At 40.0% G+C, this 16,570-nt stretch overlaps 1 protein-coding gene across 3 annotated transcripts in view; it reads left to right on the top strand.

Annotated features, from left to right (window-relative positions):
• Positions 1-16,570, top strand: part of RSPO2 (R-spondin 2) — a 104,154-nt gene that overhangs the window by 42,758 nt on the left and 44,826 nt on the right. For all 3 annotated transcript variants that reach the window (XM_030967915.1, XM_030967908.1, XM_030967923.1), the window contains exon 2: positions 13,753-13,941. In XM_030967915.1, the coding sequence (XP_030823775.1) occupies positions 13,753-13,941 (189 nt within the window). The remainder of the gene's footprint in view (positions 1-13,752; positions 13,942-16,570) is intronic.

Genomic DNA, 16,570 nt, shown 5'->3' with positions numbered 1-16,570 from the left:
AAAGACTTTGTTTAAACTCCTTCTCTAACTGCATTTTTTTTCTGTTCATCAGTCTTTTTACCTTTTTAGGAATTTTTTGGTAAAGTATGAAAAAGCAAAGTGAAATATCACCCATCATGCATAAAGTCTTCTATCTCATTTTACTTTGTGTCTTAAACAGTGTTCTGGATCTTCACATCTATAGCTTCAGTGCTGCCAATAATGTTTTGTCTTCTGTGGTTTGGGTGGATCTGGATTTGGAATTGTGTTTTTGTTGGTGTGCCTCTACGTTGGATCCCTGCAGTTTTCAGTGCTTGCAAAAGTTATAACTTACAATGGAAGACAAAGTAAACCCACCATCAAAGGAGAAAAATTAAATCTCTGTTTATTCACCTGCATGCTAAGATGAATCTTATTGACAGCAGCTAGCTGAAATATTCTAGATATTAAAAGACTTGGAAAAAAGTGAATTTTTAAAAATGCCTGGGACTTTGTTTCAATAGGATTTGTGTTCCAGATGTTGATTTGCACCAGCAATATGCTGGATGAAATTTGTGTTGAATGTGCTATCAGATAGTGGCACAGAATACATACACAGGAAAAATGCATTTCTGTGCAATTTTGTAATTAAGGAATAGACTGTGACAGTCTCTGCACTTCTGAGTGACTATAGCATGGGAATCTGAAATGGAAAAGTCTGAGAATGGTGTCCAAGTGAATTTTAACCATCTGAGAGGTGAAAAAACACTGCCTTGTGGACTCCACTGGCCAGGCCTCTCCACTGGCATGGTGTTATGAGGAAAGAGTAAAGGAGGGTTTGTTGTTTTAAGTTTTGTTTCCCTTTGCAGCTTTCACAGCAGCACTATATATAAAGAGTTGGTCCAAGCTATAGTTAGTCTAGCTTCAAGACTTCTTCTAGCTTCCAGAAGAAGCATGACTGTTTTTCTGTATTAGAAATGTAACTGTCAGCCTCGGTTTGAGCATCTGCTCATGCTTCCCAATGAAATTTATTTTCAATGGAAGGCAAATAAAACACCCACTTGAAATAAGCTGGGGAATATGGTGGTTTTCATGTACTGTCTTCCCTGCATATCTCTTCCCACATACAGAGTCTGGAAGGAGGTCCTGTGCCTCATATATGGGTAAGACATAGTAGATTAGATGCAAGTGAAAAAGAGATAAAACCTCAGCTGAGGAATGTGATTTTTCAAAAACCTGTTTGGGAGAACCCAGAAATTGAAACCTCACAACTTCTGCTGGAGATGGTTTAAGGTCAGCTCTGTGCAGGCTCCCTGTGTGAGCAGGCTCTTCAGCAGACACGCTCCTGGTGAGATACACACTGTCTGCAGCAGAGCTGAGACCGGTGAGTTACTGCGTGGTGGCCTGATGGAAGGCAGCTCTAGCTGTCCCTTCACTGAAACCATCCTGCTGGCCCACTGCCCTGTGAAAAGAGATTTCCTTAACCCTTAGTGTGGGGAGATTTCCTCAACCCTTAGTATTTCATTTGTCTGTCAGTGTCCCAGGAAAGCTGAGGCCCTCGTGCCCAGCCAGTCTGTCAGCGTCCCACTACAGGGACCCTTCACTGAGCACTCCTGGGTCAGAGGGTGGTTTGACTGGCTGAGGCAGGGACACTCGCCAACAGCATAAGGGAGACCCCTCAGTGGGTCTTCCCACTTTGAGTGTGTTACCTGCTGCCAGTGACTGCTTGTGCCTGGGAACGATTCAACACTAACAGTTTACTGAATAACACTCTTTATTAGTATAAAGTTGTCACAGATTAAGGGTCAAGAATTGCCAGGGATAGTATCTGACTGCAAAAATGTATTCAAAGCAATATTGCTAATCCTCAATAAAAGTATTCAGTGTGCATAGAGTATGGTTCTTACCCCTGGCAGGGGGGAGAAACAGGTTCAGCCCATTGGCTGCTCCCAGCAGTTACAATGGAGTCTTCCCTAGCATTTCCCCATTCTCACTTACTTATTTCTTTCTGTTTAGGTGGAGCTTGAGTGGCTCTAGTCATACATACTTTTGTTACTGAGTGGTGTAAAATTACCTTGCTTTGCTCTTAAAAATACTGTCAAAAATATAGAACACGTGTCAAAATATAGAGTGATGGGTGATTATATCTTGGAGTCAGGAAACTTTGGATGGAGATTAATATTTTAATTAAGTTACAGTGAACTGAGTTCATCTGAGGAGAGCAATTTCACCACACTTGCTGGCTCAGCAGCTGGACACATTCTCCTGTCTCCCCTGGCTGACAGGTGCTGTGTAGTTTATCAGCTGCAAAGTACCATTGAGTTCCCCTCCCTCCAAGGATTTCTACAGAGCCTGGCTGTGGTGTCTCCACTCCTCTCCACTGTCCATTCCATCCCTCTTGGTTGCAGATCATGTGTACGGGGAGCCATTGTGGAGCGTTCCAGCCAGGGAGCAGCAGCTGTATTTTACCCTGTAATTTACACAGCATTACAATTTATGTTAGGGTGTGAATGTAACTTCTCAGTTTCCACTTATTTTACCCCCAGCCCTTTTTCCACTAAGACAGAAGGGCCCTGTCATTGCTTGAAGTGCATTTCAGAGAGGACTGAACATTGGGGTAGATCTGAGGGGTAGAGCAGACTGGCTGTCTGGCCTCTGTCCCATCACTTGATTTGTGCAGTCTTCATCAGATATAAATAATCTGTGCTGTGGCCAAAGTCAATGATTGTGGTGCTCTTCCTCCCTGTCTGAATTGCTGGGGTTTGAGGAAGAACAGCAGCTTCTCTTTAAGGAGCTGTTTTGCAGGATTTCTACATTTTACTCTATAGACATGGAAAAAGGAGGAAGTGCAATTAATGTAAAATCTAAATAACAGCATTTGAGAGACAAGTTATCTTTCAAAAGTACTGCATGTTAAAAGTCCTCTTGAGTTTTGTGATTGGAATTTCTTGAGGTTACTATACATGAAACTACTGACATTTGATCACATTATCTGGGGCTTACAAAGTATCCTAAAACCTAATGGAAGTTTATGCAAAGCTTATATCATGAATATTTTTGCAAAGATTGAAGAAACCGTAAAAGAAAAGACTTTTGAGATTTGGAGTAGACAAAACTGCCCAGAGCTGCGCAAATAGTATGCAATTGGCAGATATTGTCCGTGCTTTGCTACTGTTAGACTTACAGGATTTCTAAAAAAGCAACAATCTATCAACTCATAAAGAGATGAAAAGAGGTCATCTTGGACAGACTGTTCTCAGTATGATGAAAACTGAAGCAGCCACTTTACAAATCAAGAACTTCAGTTGATTAAAAGAAGTGGCTGGTTCATCTGTTGGAGTAATTTAATTTCTTACTGTATATGAAATGGATTGGCCTATAAACTCAAACTCAGAAATGGGATTGGCAACATACACATGAATGTGTGTCATGTAAGACTTTTGACTACCAAAATGAGTACTTGATGGGGAATGGCTGGGGAACTAGGCTTTGAAAGAAATGACCTCTGAGTGGTATTTGTGAATCAGCCTGGTTGTTGTGTTGCTCTTTTTTTCTGGACAGGCACTTTGGCTGTCCTGTTTGCATGAACACAATGGAGCAGGACTTTTTTACTTTATCTTTTTTATTTTTCTTGTCTCTGAGTATACTCTGTGGTTGTGATACTTGGACCTTTTATCGCCAGTGTTTCAAGTGTGTATGTTGAATTACTCTCAGTTGTAACAGGAAGACCTAAAATAAAATTGGTGAATCTGTGAACAGAAAATATCAGTAAAAGCTAATATTTCCTAGGACATTGCAACAGGGAGTATGACACTTTCTCTGTCTATTTCTGTACTTGTTTTTAGGAAGGCAGGTGATGGGGTGGTGTTTGTGACCTGCAACAGATGTTCCGTTTTTTTTTTTTCCATCCTGTAGACAGAATGAATTTTCCATGGATAAAATGTAAATTGGTGACAGCTCCAGATTTCCATACTGGAAAGACAAGTACTATTAGTGGGGAAACACTAGTGGGGAAATGCAAGAGGCATTTTCAGGGGAAGAGGAAATGTCTAGGAACTAAACAGAGAAATTGTGGAGGAAAAGTCACATCCCAAGTAGAAGAAGGAAACAGTATTCAGTAGAGTTAAGGGAAGTGAGGATTGGTAGGCTGAACAGTGAATAGAAGAGGACAAGAAGAGTTAAATGTTTCCAGATGACAATAGGTATCCAGAAAGTGAACTATGAGAGATACCTTTAAAAGATCCAGATGTTCAAATGAAGAAAGAGGGCTGAGATGCCTCTGTTTGTAGCAGTTTATCCCAGCTGGAAAGAAAATTGGTAATGTTCTCAAAACATCTTAGTAACCAAGCATCCTGAAACCAACATACATGTCATTTTATTGGTAAAGTAGACTTCTGAACTTGGTAGTCAGTATGCAATGGTGCTAATGCCTAGAGTCACTAAATATTGCAAAATGTCTCAATATGTAGGTGATTTCTTGAGACTTGCCAGGGTGCTGCAGGAGAATAATATCAAACTGATCCTCACAGTGATTCTCCATGTCATGGTGGTGGGGAAAACCCTACAGAAAATTCTTGAAGTATTCAGCTGGATAGTTGTGTAGCAACAGTAAAATGTTTTGATTTGGAAGTGGAATAAAATGCCACTGTCTTTTGAGTATGGATGGAATGAAGACAAGTCTCTTGGAAGATTACACTAGAATAACCAGAAAGATATTATATCAAAAATGAGATAATGAAATGAGCTGATAAGTGAGAGTAGTTTTAGCATAAAATTGTGATATTGAAAATATAATGAAGACCTCCAAAGGAAGTGAAGGAATAATAACCAGGTAAAATTGCTCACTTACAAGCAACATTTTATGAGATTTATACCAAACTCATTGAAGTGAAATGCTTCTCTACAGTTAGTCTGCCTTCAGAGGAAGAGTGGGGAACATGTGTTTCCTCAGCTGTGGAAAACTTTAGAGAAAATAATTCTGAGTGGTGAAGGCCTGGTGGCCTGAGAAGGAACACTGGGTGATCTCCTGTATAACAACAAAAAAAAGGCTGTATCCTACCCAGAGCAACATGGTACTTGGGAAATGGTATCTTCTTAGTAAAAAAAAACCATAACACATGAATGTTTCAGGAGAGTAAAATCTAGGAAAAGTTGAGAAGTTATATCACTTCTTTTTTTGGCATTGGTACAGTTGCTTTTCCAATGCTGAGCTTTTTTTGAGTATCCATAAGCCTGCTGATAAAATTGTAAGGGATTGATCAAAGGACTGGATACTTTGCCTTGTGGTGAGACATTCTGGAATCTTGCTCTGTTTATCTTACCCATGAGAAAGCTTGGACTTGACCTGATCAGAGGATCTGCATTGGGAAAAAAATAATTGAAAAACTGTTAACAAACTGGCAGGCAAAGATATAAAAAGGTCCAGTGGTTGGTCCTTGAAATTCAAAATTCCACTGCACATTTTCATCAGTGTGAGTGATTAGCCCCTGTGATATCTTAACAAAGGTTGTAGTGGTTTCCTTACCACTAACAATTTAAAAATTAAGATTGAATGGTCTTAAATGATACGTTTCAGTAAAGCAAAAGTTCTGTGGCTTCTTTGTACAGGGCATTGGCTTAATTGTTCATAAAAATCCCCTCTGACCGTGAATTTTTAAATTCTCTTAAAGATAATTACTAGAAAAAAAATTAGTATTTTTTTTAAGTTGAAGTTTTCTGCCTAAAACTTACTTTTGCTTTTACCAAGTTCTAATGAAAAATAGGTGTTTTTCATGGCCAGCTTCTGTTCATACCCAGTCAGATGTTTTTCAGCTGTAGTGGACTTGCAGTGTTACAGGCTCAGTGCCTTGATATACTATGTAGTATTGGTTTATCTATAAGGCTGTATTTTTTGTTCAATTCCTTGGCACTCCTGAAGACATAAGCCAAGCACAAATGTACTTTATTGAGATATGTATGGGATGTCTTCAAAGCATTAATTGAATTCAGGATTATGAAATCTACTATTTTGCAATAAATGCAGCTTTCAGTGGTCTTTTAGTTCCTCACCTCCTCTGAGTCCCATCTGCACATCTTGTGTTTACAGCGATAAGTGTCTTGGAGACATTTCTGCTAGATCTGTACTGAAATCCAGTCACCAGCATTCCTGTGGCTGCAATCCCAGTTAGGGTGAGAGTGTCATTAAGCTGGCCATTGTATCAGCAAGCTCAGTTTCTGGCTTCAGAGAACTCAAAAGACCAAACACTGCCAAAGAGAGACACAGTGAGCAGATACAGAGTGATATTAGGGGCATAGTGAGCATGTTAGCCTGGCTCTCTGAAGAAATGTTTAGGGAATGACTTTAATGCTTGTTTCTCTGCCAGGATCTCCTCTTTCTCCAACTGGTTTTGGATTCATTTGTCTATTTCAGCCTGGTTTTTTCAGAAGCATAAAAATACCAGGTTCTTGTGGTGAGCTGAAACACCAGGTTCAAAAGAGCTTTGTGACACCCAACAAATGGGTATACAAGAAAGACACAAATTAGAAGCAGTTGTAGTATGGGCTGCAGGACAGTAATATCACAGAAAATCAAATACTCTAGGTTCTCTTGCTTACAGAACAACTTGTATTCTTGTGGGGAACAGGCTAGACTCATTTGATTCTCTTGTGATTTCAAATAGTCATAACAACTCACTTAAAACTGCTTCAGCAGTGTGGCTTAAATACATTTGATCTAGACAAGAGTTAAAGTAATTAGCTGATATTTGATTTTACTTGATATGGATCCAAACCATGAAACTTTGAACACCCTTAGGGTTCAGAAGTGTTTCATTCAGTGTTTGGGTATTAGTCTGTGTTCTCAAGTAACCTTTTGAAACTTGGCAAATTTAATACCAGATTTAAAATAAAGGCATTACATGGGGAATCAAGTCTGTAAATGTTTTTTCTTTAACTATGGACGTGCTCTGGACTATAGTTGTAGAAGCAGAAGGAATAGAAAATGTGTTACCTGTATTAAGGTGTGTACTTGTGTTTATATGCAGTGTTCACACTTGTGTACACACTTATGTGTCTGTACAAAATGTTACTCCTGCTGCAGGGAGCTTACAGTCTTCACAGAGAACAAGGGCAATCCTCTGTGCTTTGAGAGCCAGAGGATGGTGCTAACTTACAGCATGTGTGCATTTCCAGTTTTGTGATGTGATGACAGCAGCACTCTGACACTGGTTAACATTTGTGGGCCGTGTGGAAGGAGCAAGTTTCCACGAGGGATTTGGCTGGAGGAGACCTGCCTGCCTGGCACGCAGAGATGAGGAGGGTGTTCCTGGCAGGGTTGAAATAAGGATGAGTAGCATGAAGTTTTACATTGCATGTGATGCAGTCACTAATCTGGAATGTGATAGACCATGTTTTATAAGCTTTTTATTTTTTTATTGCAAAAAAAGGGGGGAAAATAGAAGTTCTGAAGAAATTAAAAAGGAAGTGTATAGATGTTTCTGTTAAGGGCGGAGGTGTTCACTTCCTCCTCAAAGAACAATTATATGTGAACTGGAGAAGCTGTATGTGATAACCATACATCCAATTGGATGTATTGGGAATGGGAATGAGATCGGGAATGAGATGGGAAGGGAAGAATTTGAGGCAAGGAGGATTTCATTGGATTTAATTATGGCCTATATATATAGGGTCAAAAGATGCACAGTTAAGTGGGAGTCTTCACGATGGCATCCTTATGTGACCCCAAAACCAGTGCTATGGTATTTGATTTGTGAATGTGTATGTTCATTGTCAACGTAATTTGTTAGTAGATCATGTCACAACTTTCCCTGGCTCTGGGAGAAATTGAAATAATGGAAAGGTTGCAGAATTCAGACCTTCTCATGAAGCTCTGAAAAGAAAACAAGCAACAACAATGTGGAAGAAGATAAATTCAGTGGTACATGCTTTACAGTAATTTACTATATGCAAATTACCCAGAAATTAGTCAGTCTAATGCCTAAGCAGCACAGTGGGAAGTTTTCAGATTCTTTCACAAAGTTTGCTCTTTGTAATGCAACATACAAATCATATTATCTCCTCTTTACCATTATAATTCTTCAGTGATTTTTAATTTCTTAAGGCGCTAAAGAAAGAAAAAAGCTAGGAGACCTACAGGAAAATTCATCAATATGTGACCATTAATTAACTGATGATTTTGAACACTGTCCAAATTCAATGTATGAATTAAATAATTCTTCATTTAAGTAACAATAAATACAATATATCTGAGGATTTCAGAGCAGTTCACAAGTTTTGAATCTCAACGCATTTCTATAAGAAGTTAAAAACATACAGCTATAGAAATTAAAAAAATAATTTTTTAAGTCTGCTTAGGAGATGAAGAATGAGGACGGTCCAGATTTCATGGTTTACAATTTACAGAATTAATATATTTAATTACAATTTACAGAATTAATATATTACTGAAGTCTTTAATATATCTCGAGTTGACCTTAAGCTGTGAAAGATGTGCCATCCATTTCCTGAACAAATATTAGCATAGGATAATGGAAGATCATTTTATGCTGTTACCTCCTTTTCTATGGAGCTGAAGCCAAGAGGAGTCAGCATAATTAAATTTGCCTGAAGAAAGAAAGGGTTATCAATAAAGACATCTTACCACAAGCACAGAAAGTGTGCTTGGGAAGAGTAACATGTGGCAGTAATAAAAGAAAGTTGGACACTAGAGTCAAACTCAGACATATTTTGGGGCAAAGAAGTCAGAATTTTCATGGAGATCCATGAGAGAAGATGGCAAACAAACCTACATGGATCCCTGATCTGTATCTGCTCCAGAGCTTAATTCTTGCTTCACAAGATCACAGAATTGTTTAAGTTGGAAAAGACCTTTAAGATCATTGAATACAGCCATTAACCCTGCATTGCCAAGACTACCACTAAACCATGTCCCTAATCACCACATCTACACATTTTTTGAATAACTCCAGGGATGGTGATTCAACCACTTCCCTGGGGAGCCCTTTCCAAGGCTTGGCAACCATTTCCATGGAAAAACATTTTCCTAATATCCAATCTAAACCTCCCTGGCACAATTTGAGGCCATTTTCCCTCATCCTATTGCTTCTTACTTGGGAGAAAAGACTGAACTCCACCTTGCTAGAGCTTTCTTTCAGGTATTTGTAGAGAATTTTGTGCTCCCTGACCCTTTTCTGCAGGCTAAACAACCCCAGCTCTCTCAGCAGCTCCTCATAGAACTTGTGCTCCAGACCCTTCCCCAGCAACATAGCCCTTCTCTGGACATGCTCCAGCTCCTCAGTGTCTTGTAATAAGGGGCCAAAAACCCAGCACAGGTTTTGAGGTGTGGCCTCACCAGTGCTCAGTACTGAGGTAAAATCACTGCCCTGCTCCTGCTGGTCACACTATTTGTGACTCAGGCCAGGATGCCATTGGCCTTCTGGGCCACCTGGGCACACACTGGCTCATGTTCAGCCACTGCGCAGCTTTCCAGACACTTTCCCTATTGCATGGGTTTGTACTTGTGACCCAAGTGCAGGACCCAGCACTTGACCTCACTGAAATTTGTACTCTTAGCCTTGGTCCATAAATCCCTCTGCAGAGCCTTCCTACTCTCCAGCAGATCAACACTCCTGCCCAACTTATGTCATCTGCAGGCTGACAGAGGGCACCCTCCATCCCCTGGTCCAGATCATTGATAAAGACATTAGACAGGACTGGCCCCAGCGCTCAGCCCTGGAGAGCAGCACTGGTGACCAGTTGCCAGCTCTGTTGACCACCACTCTCTAAGCCTCTCTAAACCTGGTCATCCAGCCTGGTTTTTTCCTGAATGAAGAGTACAGCATCCCAGCCATGAGCAGCCAGTTTCTCCAGGCCAATGCTGTGGGAAACAGTGTCTAAGGCTTTACTAAAGTCCATGTAGAAACATCCACAGCCTTTCCTTCATCTATTATGTTCATCATGTCACAGAGGAAGGTGAGGTCAGTCAGGCAGGACCTGCCTTTCATATCATACTGTCTGGATCTGATAACATTCTTGTCTTGTGTGTGCTGCATGATGGCACTTAAGATGATTTGCTCCATGACCTTCCCCAGCACTGAGGTCAGACTGATGGGCCTGTAGTTACCTCATCCTTTTTCTGATTCATCTCCTACACGGTGTCACATTGGCCAACCTCCAGTCAGCTGGGACCTCTCTGGCTGACCAGTAAATGATCCTCCAACAGCTCCCCCAGTGTCCTTGTGTGGATTTCATCCACATAAATTTGGATGGGTCTAAGGGGTATTGCTGACCATTCCCCATGGATTATGAAGGCTTTATTCTGCTCTCTGTCCCTGTCATTCAGCTCAGGGGGCTGGGTACCAGAAAAAGACTGGTCTTATTACTGTTACAGACTGAAGAAAAGAAGACATTATGTACCTCAGCCTTTTCCTTATCTTTTGTCACTGTGTTTTCCCCCATGTTCAATCAGGAATGGAGATTCTCCTTAGCTCTGTTGCTGTTGCTAATGTATTTATAGAAATATTACTCTTTATAGAAGTGGCAATGCAGTTTTTATTGGGTTTCGGCCCTTGTAATTTTTTCCCTGCATAACCTCATGATATCCTTGGAGTCCTCCTGAATTGTCTGCCTCTTCTTCCAAAGGTTATAAACTCTGCTTTTTTTCCTGAGTTCCTGCCAAAACTCTCTGTTCAGCTAGTCTTATTTCCCCCTGGATCCTCTTTCAGTATGTGGCACCTGCCTGCTCCTGTGTCTGTAGGATTTCCTTCTTGGAGGCTTTCTAGCCTTCTTGGACTCTGTTGCTCCAAGTAGAGGTTTTGGTGACCCCATTCCTTACCTCACCAAGAATCCATAACTTAGCATTTGGTGATCACTATGCCCAGGATGGGCGCAGTGACCTCCAACCATCGCATCCTCCACAAGTTTTTCTCCATTCCCAAAAACCAGGTCCAGCAGTTACCTTCCCTAGTTTGCTCCCTCACCAGCCTCGTCAGGAAGTTATGTGCCCCCATGATCCAGAAATGTCCTAGGCTCTTTCCTCTTTGCTGTGCTGTGTTTCGAACAGACATCTGGTAAGTTGAAGTTCCCCATGAAAACAAGGGTGAGTGATTGTTAGAGTTCTCCCAGCTACTTATAGAATATTTTATCTGCCTCTTTCTCCTGGTTTGGGGTCTGTTGGAAACTCCCACTATGACATCTGCCTTGTTGGCCTTCCCCCAATTCTTACTCAAAACCATTCAACCCTATCCTCCCATCACTAAGCTCTAGAGAGCCAAAACACCCCTACCTCCACTGACAGCAAACTGACATACCCTGCTAGTACCTGTCTCTCAGGCACTGGCACACTGCTCTCAGACTTCAGTAAGCCTTGTTTTATCCTTTTCTCCCTTCAAATCTCTTCAAAGCTCTTTCAGTGAGCCCTGCTAACTCCTGTGGAAAGATCTTTTTCTCTCTTTGAGACAGTTTTGCCCTGTCTGTTTCCAGCAGGCCTGCTGTTTTGTTCCCTTTAGCTATATCCATATGTATAACATTTATCCGTATGTATATGTATATGTATATGTATATGTATATGTATATGTATATGTATATGTATATGTATATATATATGTATATGGTAGCCTTTATCTAAATTGATGCTGTTCAGCAATTGGCCTGGCCCCAAGACAAAATCATATACATGATTTCAGCTGTTTTGAACTCTAAAAAACACTCTGAGTAGTGAGTGAGCTCAGGCATTTTGCATCCTTGCTTTTGCTTTATTCCTTTTAACTCTTTTGTTATAATACAGGCTTCTCTGGGGAACCTTGAATAAGCTGGAGGTAAAGATTTACTGAGAGTGACATCCAAGGAGACTAAAAGAAAAGTCAGAAGTCTACAGGATTGCCCACTATGTGTTAAGGAACAATTGTTTTGTGTACATGGTCAGATATTATTTGATGTGGTTACAGCAAGGCAATCCCTGCCCACAGTGAGAGGAGGGATGCAGCCATGCCTAGTTCATAATTTGTTTGTCTTGCATGTCTTTGAAGAAGTTGGTTGGGAATGAAAATAGTTACAAGATGAAGTGTAGGAAAAGTTATATCTCAAGTCTTTTAGGCAACAGGAGGTGGGAACTGTTTTAGGAGTGTAAGGCGGTTGGTCTGTTAGGGTGTCTCATTACAAAAGGGTTAACAGAGTGCTGAAGAATCATACGTATCCTTTGGGGGATATCCCCTGGTACCAGTCTCACCAGGTGAGATCCTCTTGAAGGGATTCTTTTCCCTTCAAGAGGATCTCACCTGGTGAGACTGGTACCACGGTATTCCAACACTCACAAAGTGTCCCACTGACTGAGCTGTTTCACACCAGATTGCTTCACTTCTTGTCCTGCCTGCCACCCGCTAGGATTATTTGTCCAAGACTGGAGTTGAATGCTGTCATGCTGAACTTAGTGAGTCCTGCATGGGGGATGGGAGCAGAGAGGGAATTGGAATGTGGTGTGCAGATGTGTGAAGGTGAGAGTAAAGCTTATCAGCTACTGGTTCCAGAGGGTAGTGGGCTTTTCTTTGGTTTTTTTCCTGACTCTGCTGGTGAAGTCATCAGTTGAACAACCTTAGTTATCCAGCCATACGAGGTAAAAGTACCAGATCACTACATAAGGGTGTGAATAATTTTAAATATTTAAAAATATGACAATTAAACATAGGCCTTTTTGGTGAGCTGCTCCCTGGGTGGCCTCTATTAAAAACCTCTTGGGACCCCAAAGACACTTTCCTTTGTTGCATAATATGTTTCTTTTGTTTTTGGTAAACCAGGTTTGAGCTGGCAAATTTCTGTGAAGTCCTGTAGGCAATTTATTATTTAAAACAGACCTGTGAAGTTGTGCTGGTTTCAGGAATGTCTTGAGTCATTCTCCCTCTGCTGACCTACTGTGCTGACCCAGCACCTGAGAAGGACTTGATGGCCCATGGGGACAAAGGAGTGTTCTGCAACTCTGCAGAAAGGCAGGATAATAAAAGCTCATAAGAACAAAGAGTGATGTGACTGAAGTTTGTGTTGCAGTTATCAGCCAAGCAATTCAAAAGAAAAAAAGAAAATAATCCAACAAAATCAGAGCGTAGACTTGAATGCACGGCAGCTGGTGACCTAAAATGGTAACCTGCACTAATTGTGCTCCTTTGGTAATGGCATATGGTTTTCAGCCCAGAGAAGAAGGCTCTTAAAACTGCTTCTCTTTTTTTGAAAAATTTGTCTTGATACTCAGGTCAAGAAGAGTCTGTATGAAGACAGCTGTTCTAGGACCCTGAGAGTGAGGGGGCAGCACACATTGCTAGTGCTGCACCTGCTCTGCAGAGGCTTCTGTACTCTGAATATTGCTTGCTTCACAAATCAGAAATTGCATTAGTGGTGTTGATCAGTTTCCACAGGCATATCATTCCATGTGTATATGTCAGGATGCTGAAGTTCTTATATTTTGTTGCTGTTGTCTGCTTATGTCCCCAGCTTCACAGAATGCAGCATTGCATTTTTAGCCAGCTTTATACTGTGAGCTTTATAAAGCTTGGTCTCTGCTTGCCTGTGCCTGTATTTTAAATGTGTGTAAAATCCTTAAACTGCCCTACATACAATTGAAAATGTAGAGATTGCAGTTCTTTTTATTCAGTGCCCATGCAGATGTCTGAAAGTGAGTGCACTCTCAGAACTCTCCTTTCAAAACTGTTTGTAGTCATGCAAAAGATGAGTAACACTTTAGAGGATAGAGGACCTCCAGCTAAAATACTTTCCAAATGACCTTAAAGTGTAATTCATCTTATTTTGCAGCTAACTATGGACCAAATCCAATTTGCAAAGGTTGCTTATCTTGTTCAAAGGATAATGGGTGTATCAGATGCCAGCACAAGTTATTCTTCTTCCTGCGAAGAGAAGGGATGAGGCAGTACGGGGAATGCCTGCACTCCTGCCCGTCGGGCTACTACGGACTGAGAACGCCAGACATGAACAGATGCTCAAGTGAGTTATTTCTTCAACCCTTACACTCACTTTTGTCAGAAGGCTATAATTCGTGGTCGGTTTTTAAGATGGTAGGTTGTGAAACACATTTGCATTTTCACAGATATCTGAAGATCATCTTAAACTTCTTTGCTAAAGAATGTCCCAGCTCATTCTGACATATTTAACATTCAGCAGATTAACTAGTTGATGAATCGACCTATTTTTTATTGTTATTATTATTAGTTTAATTAGAGGGGTAATTTAGGGAAAAAATATATGATTCACACAGATACTCCTAGTTTTAAGAAACAAATTCCCACTATATGAAAATATAAAGGATTCAGAATAAATTTAACATGTAGGTACAGGTCAGTATAAACACTAATATATGGGTGGCCTTTTTGTCATATTTTTTGTTCCCACACAAATTTCAGGTGACCAGACACCTCACACCAGACATGCTTTAATATGTAAGTGTTGCTAATTTAATAAAACAGATGTACTATTAAAAACAAACAAACAACCTTTCACTTTTAGTGAAACATTTTATTTGGAAATTTACAACCTGCTAATGTGCAACAGGATTCCCTGTTTGCATGTTTGTGCCTAGAAGCACAACTGTTAAAATCCACGAATGCTCTGGTATCTCACATTATTTCACATCTGTCTGGCAGTTGTGCTGATTTGTATCGATTTTTCCATATGCTCATATGTGTAGTATTACCCATATGGATTATTAATCACTGCTGTTACCTCTTATTCCTATTTAGGGGGAGAATGTTTTTGTCATAGTCTAACCAGAATCAGGTCACCTGACATAAGAACCTGAAGTGAGAAATAGCTTTTCTTTTCTTCCTGCAATAATCAAGTGTCTGCTAAATGTGTGGCACCTTTCCCCTAGGGCTGTGCCGTGTCATAGGGAGCACAGCGTTGTGAGAAAGCGTGTGCTGGTTTTCACATCACACATCATCTTGAGACTCACATGAGGTCACTCAGTGGCAGTCTGGCTGGATGAGGAGCACTTATGGCCATGCTTGGACCTGTCCCAAGCTATCCCACTTCTTTCTCCCCATTCCCTGCGTGGGCTCCATGGATATAGTGTTCCCAACTGTTGTGTAATATTGCAGAGTGCTGCCTAATCTGTACCAGGTGGTTAAGTTTTGATCAAAAATTCAATGAGACAGTATATGGTTTATGCATCCATTCTGTAAAGTAATTTAGAATATTTGCCTTAGTTTTCCTAACACATTTTTGAATTCAACTTCTGCACTTGAAATCTTTCGAAAGTTGGCTGTAAATACTTTCCCATGTAAAAATGTTTTTGAATATATTTGTAGGTTTAGGAGATAGATTGATTTATTTCTATTAGCCTGTACTGTGCTTGTGAGAAAGGCAAAGTGGTCTTATTGGCAGTATTCTTTGGTTTCTTGAAAAGAAAAAAATAGAGAAGCTAATTGCAGAAGGTTGAGGGTGAATTCAAAATAATATTTATTTTGGTTTTACCACTTATGGAACATGGCTTTGTCCCCTGAATTACAGGATTGATTTTGAAAAGCATAAATACAAGTTCTGTCTAACTCATACAGGCATGTGTTGAGCACTTGATGTTTATCTCATCCTCATGCTTTTCAAAGTCTCCCCCTGTGAGAACAATGATGCACTTGCATTTATGGACCAGTCCTGGTTCCCCTCTGATTATTTTTGTATTGTATATTTTTATGTTAGTGTAACTGCTAACTATTTACACACCACTTCTCTTTTTTTTTCTTGGTTTGGTGATCTTGGTTTGCACATATGAAGCACTGTGGACGTACAGACATTTTGTTGGCTGAAGTTGAGTTGGAATAAACATCCTTAAAAATTTAATAGGTTTCTTCCTACTTGTTCTTCTTAGGTATGCTTACAGATTCCATTGCTCAGATAGCATTGTCTCAGCTAAAAATAATAAAATATTTTGGCTATGTTAAAATCCTTATGGGAGTTACAGGGTTTGAATTACATAAGCTGAAATAATTTCTGCCTTAATAATGTCTTCATAGGCACAAAAGCTTTTAAACATTTTTTACTGGAACACTCCCATTTTTGTTAGAGAAGCTATAAAAAATATTTTTTATGGAAAATGTTGTCTTGATTTTAAAAGCCAAACATTGTCAGTGCCAAATGTAACACAATAAATACCACAGCCAAGTGTAACAGCTCTAAAATGATGGAAATTTTGGATTTCAAGACAAATTTTCTTTTCTATACGTAAGCAGTATGTGTTCCTAGAATTTGCTAAGTGGTTCTAGACTATTTTTCTAGTAACAGTGAATAATGAAATTTGAGACTGTTTGTCTCTAGAAATCAGTGCAGTTTCCTGCTGGATATGATTTCCACCTTGAACACTGCAGTATGAGAATGCAGTCCTTTTGGACATGAACTTGGAAAGTATTGAATCTCTCCTGTAGAAGAATGCCCAAGAGATGAGTAACATTTTGTTAATTTTCCAATAATTTTTTAATAATTAATGACTTTGAACTGAACTGCTCCAACAAGACATAATCTCATGAGGAAAAAACAGAACCGAATTTAAAGAGTAAGATGAAACCTGTCAGTTTGGTGGTTGCATTGATTAATGTATCAAACCTGTCTTGAACCTTTCAACTTA

Source organism: Camarhynchus parvulus, chromosome 2 (genome assembly GCF_901933205.1).
Source record: "Camarhynchus parvulus chromosome 2, STF_HiC, whole genome shotgun sequence".
Taxonomy (NCBI): domain Eukaryota; kingdom Metazoa; phylum Chordata; class Aves; order Passeriformes; family Thraupidae; genus Camarhynchus; species Camarhynchus parvulus.
The sequence above is the reverse complement of the archived record's forward strand: the minus strand, read 5'-3'. Positions and strand labels throughout refer to the sequence as shown.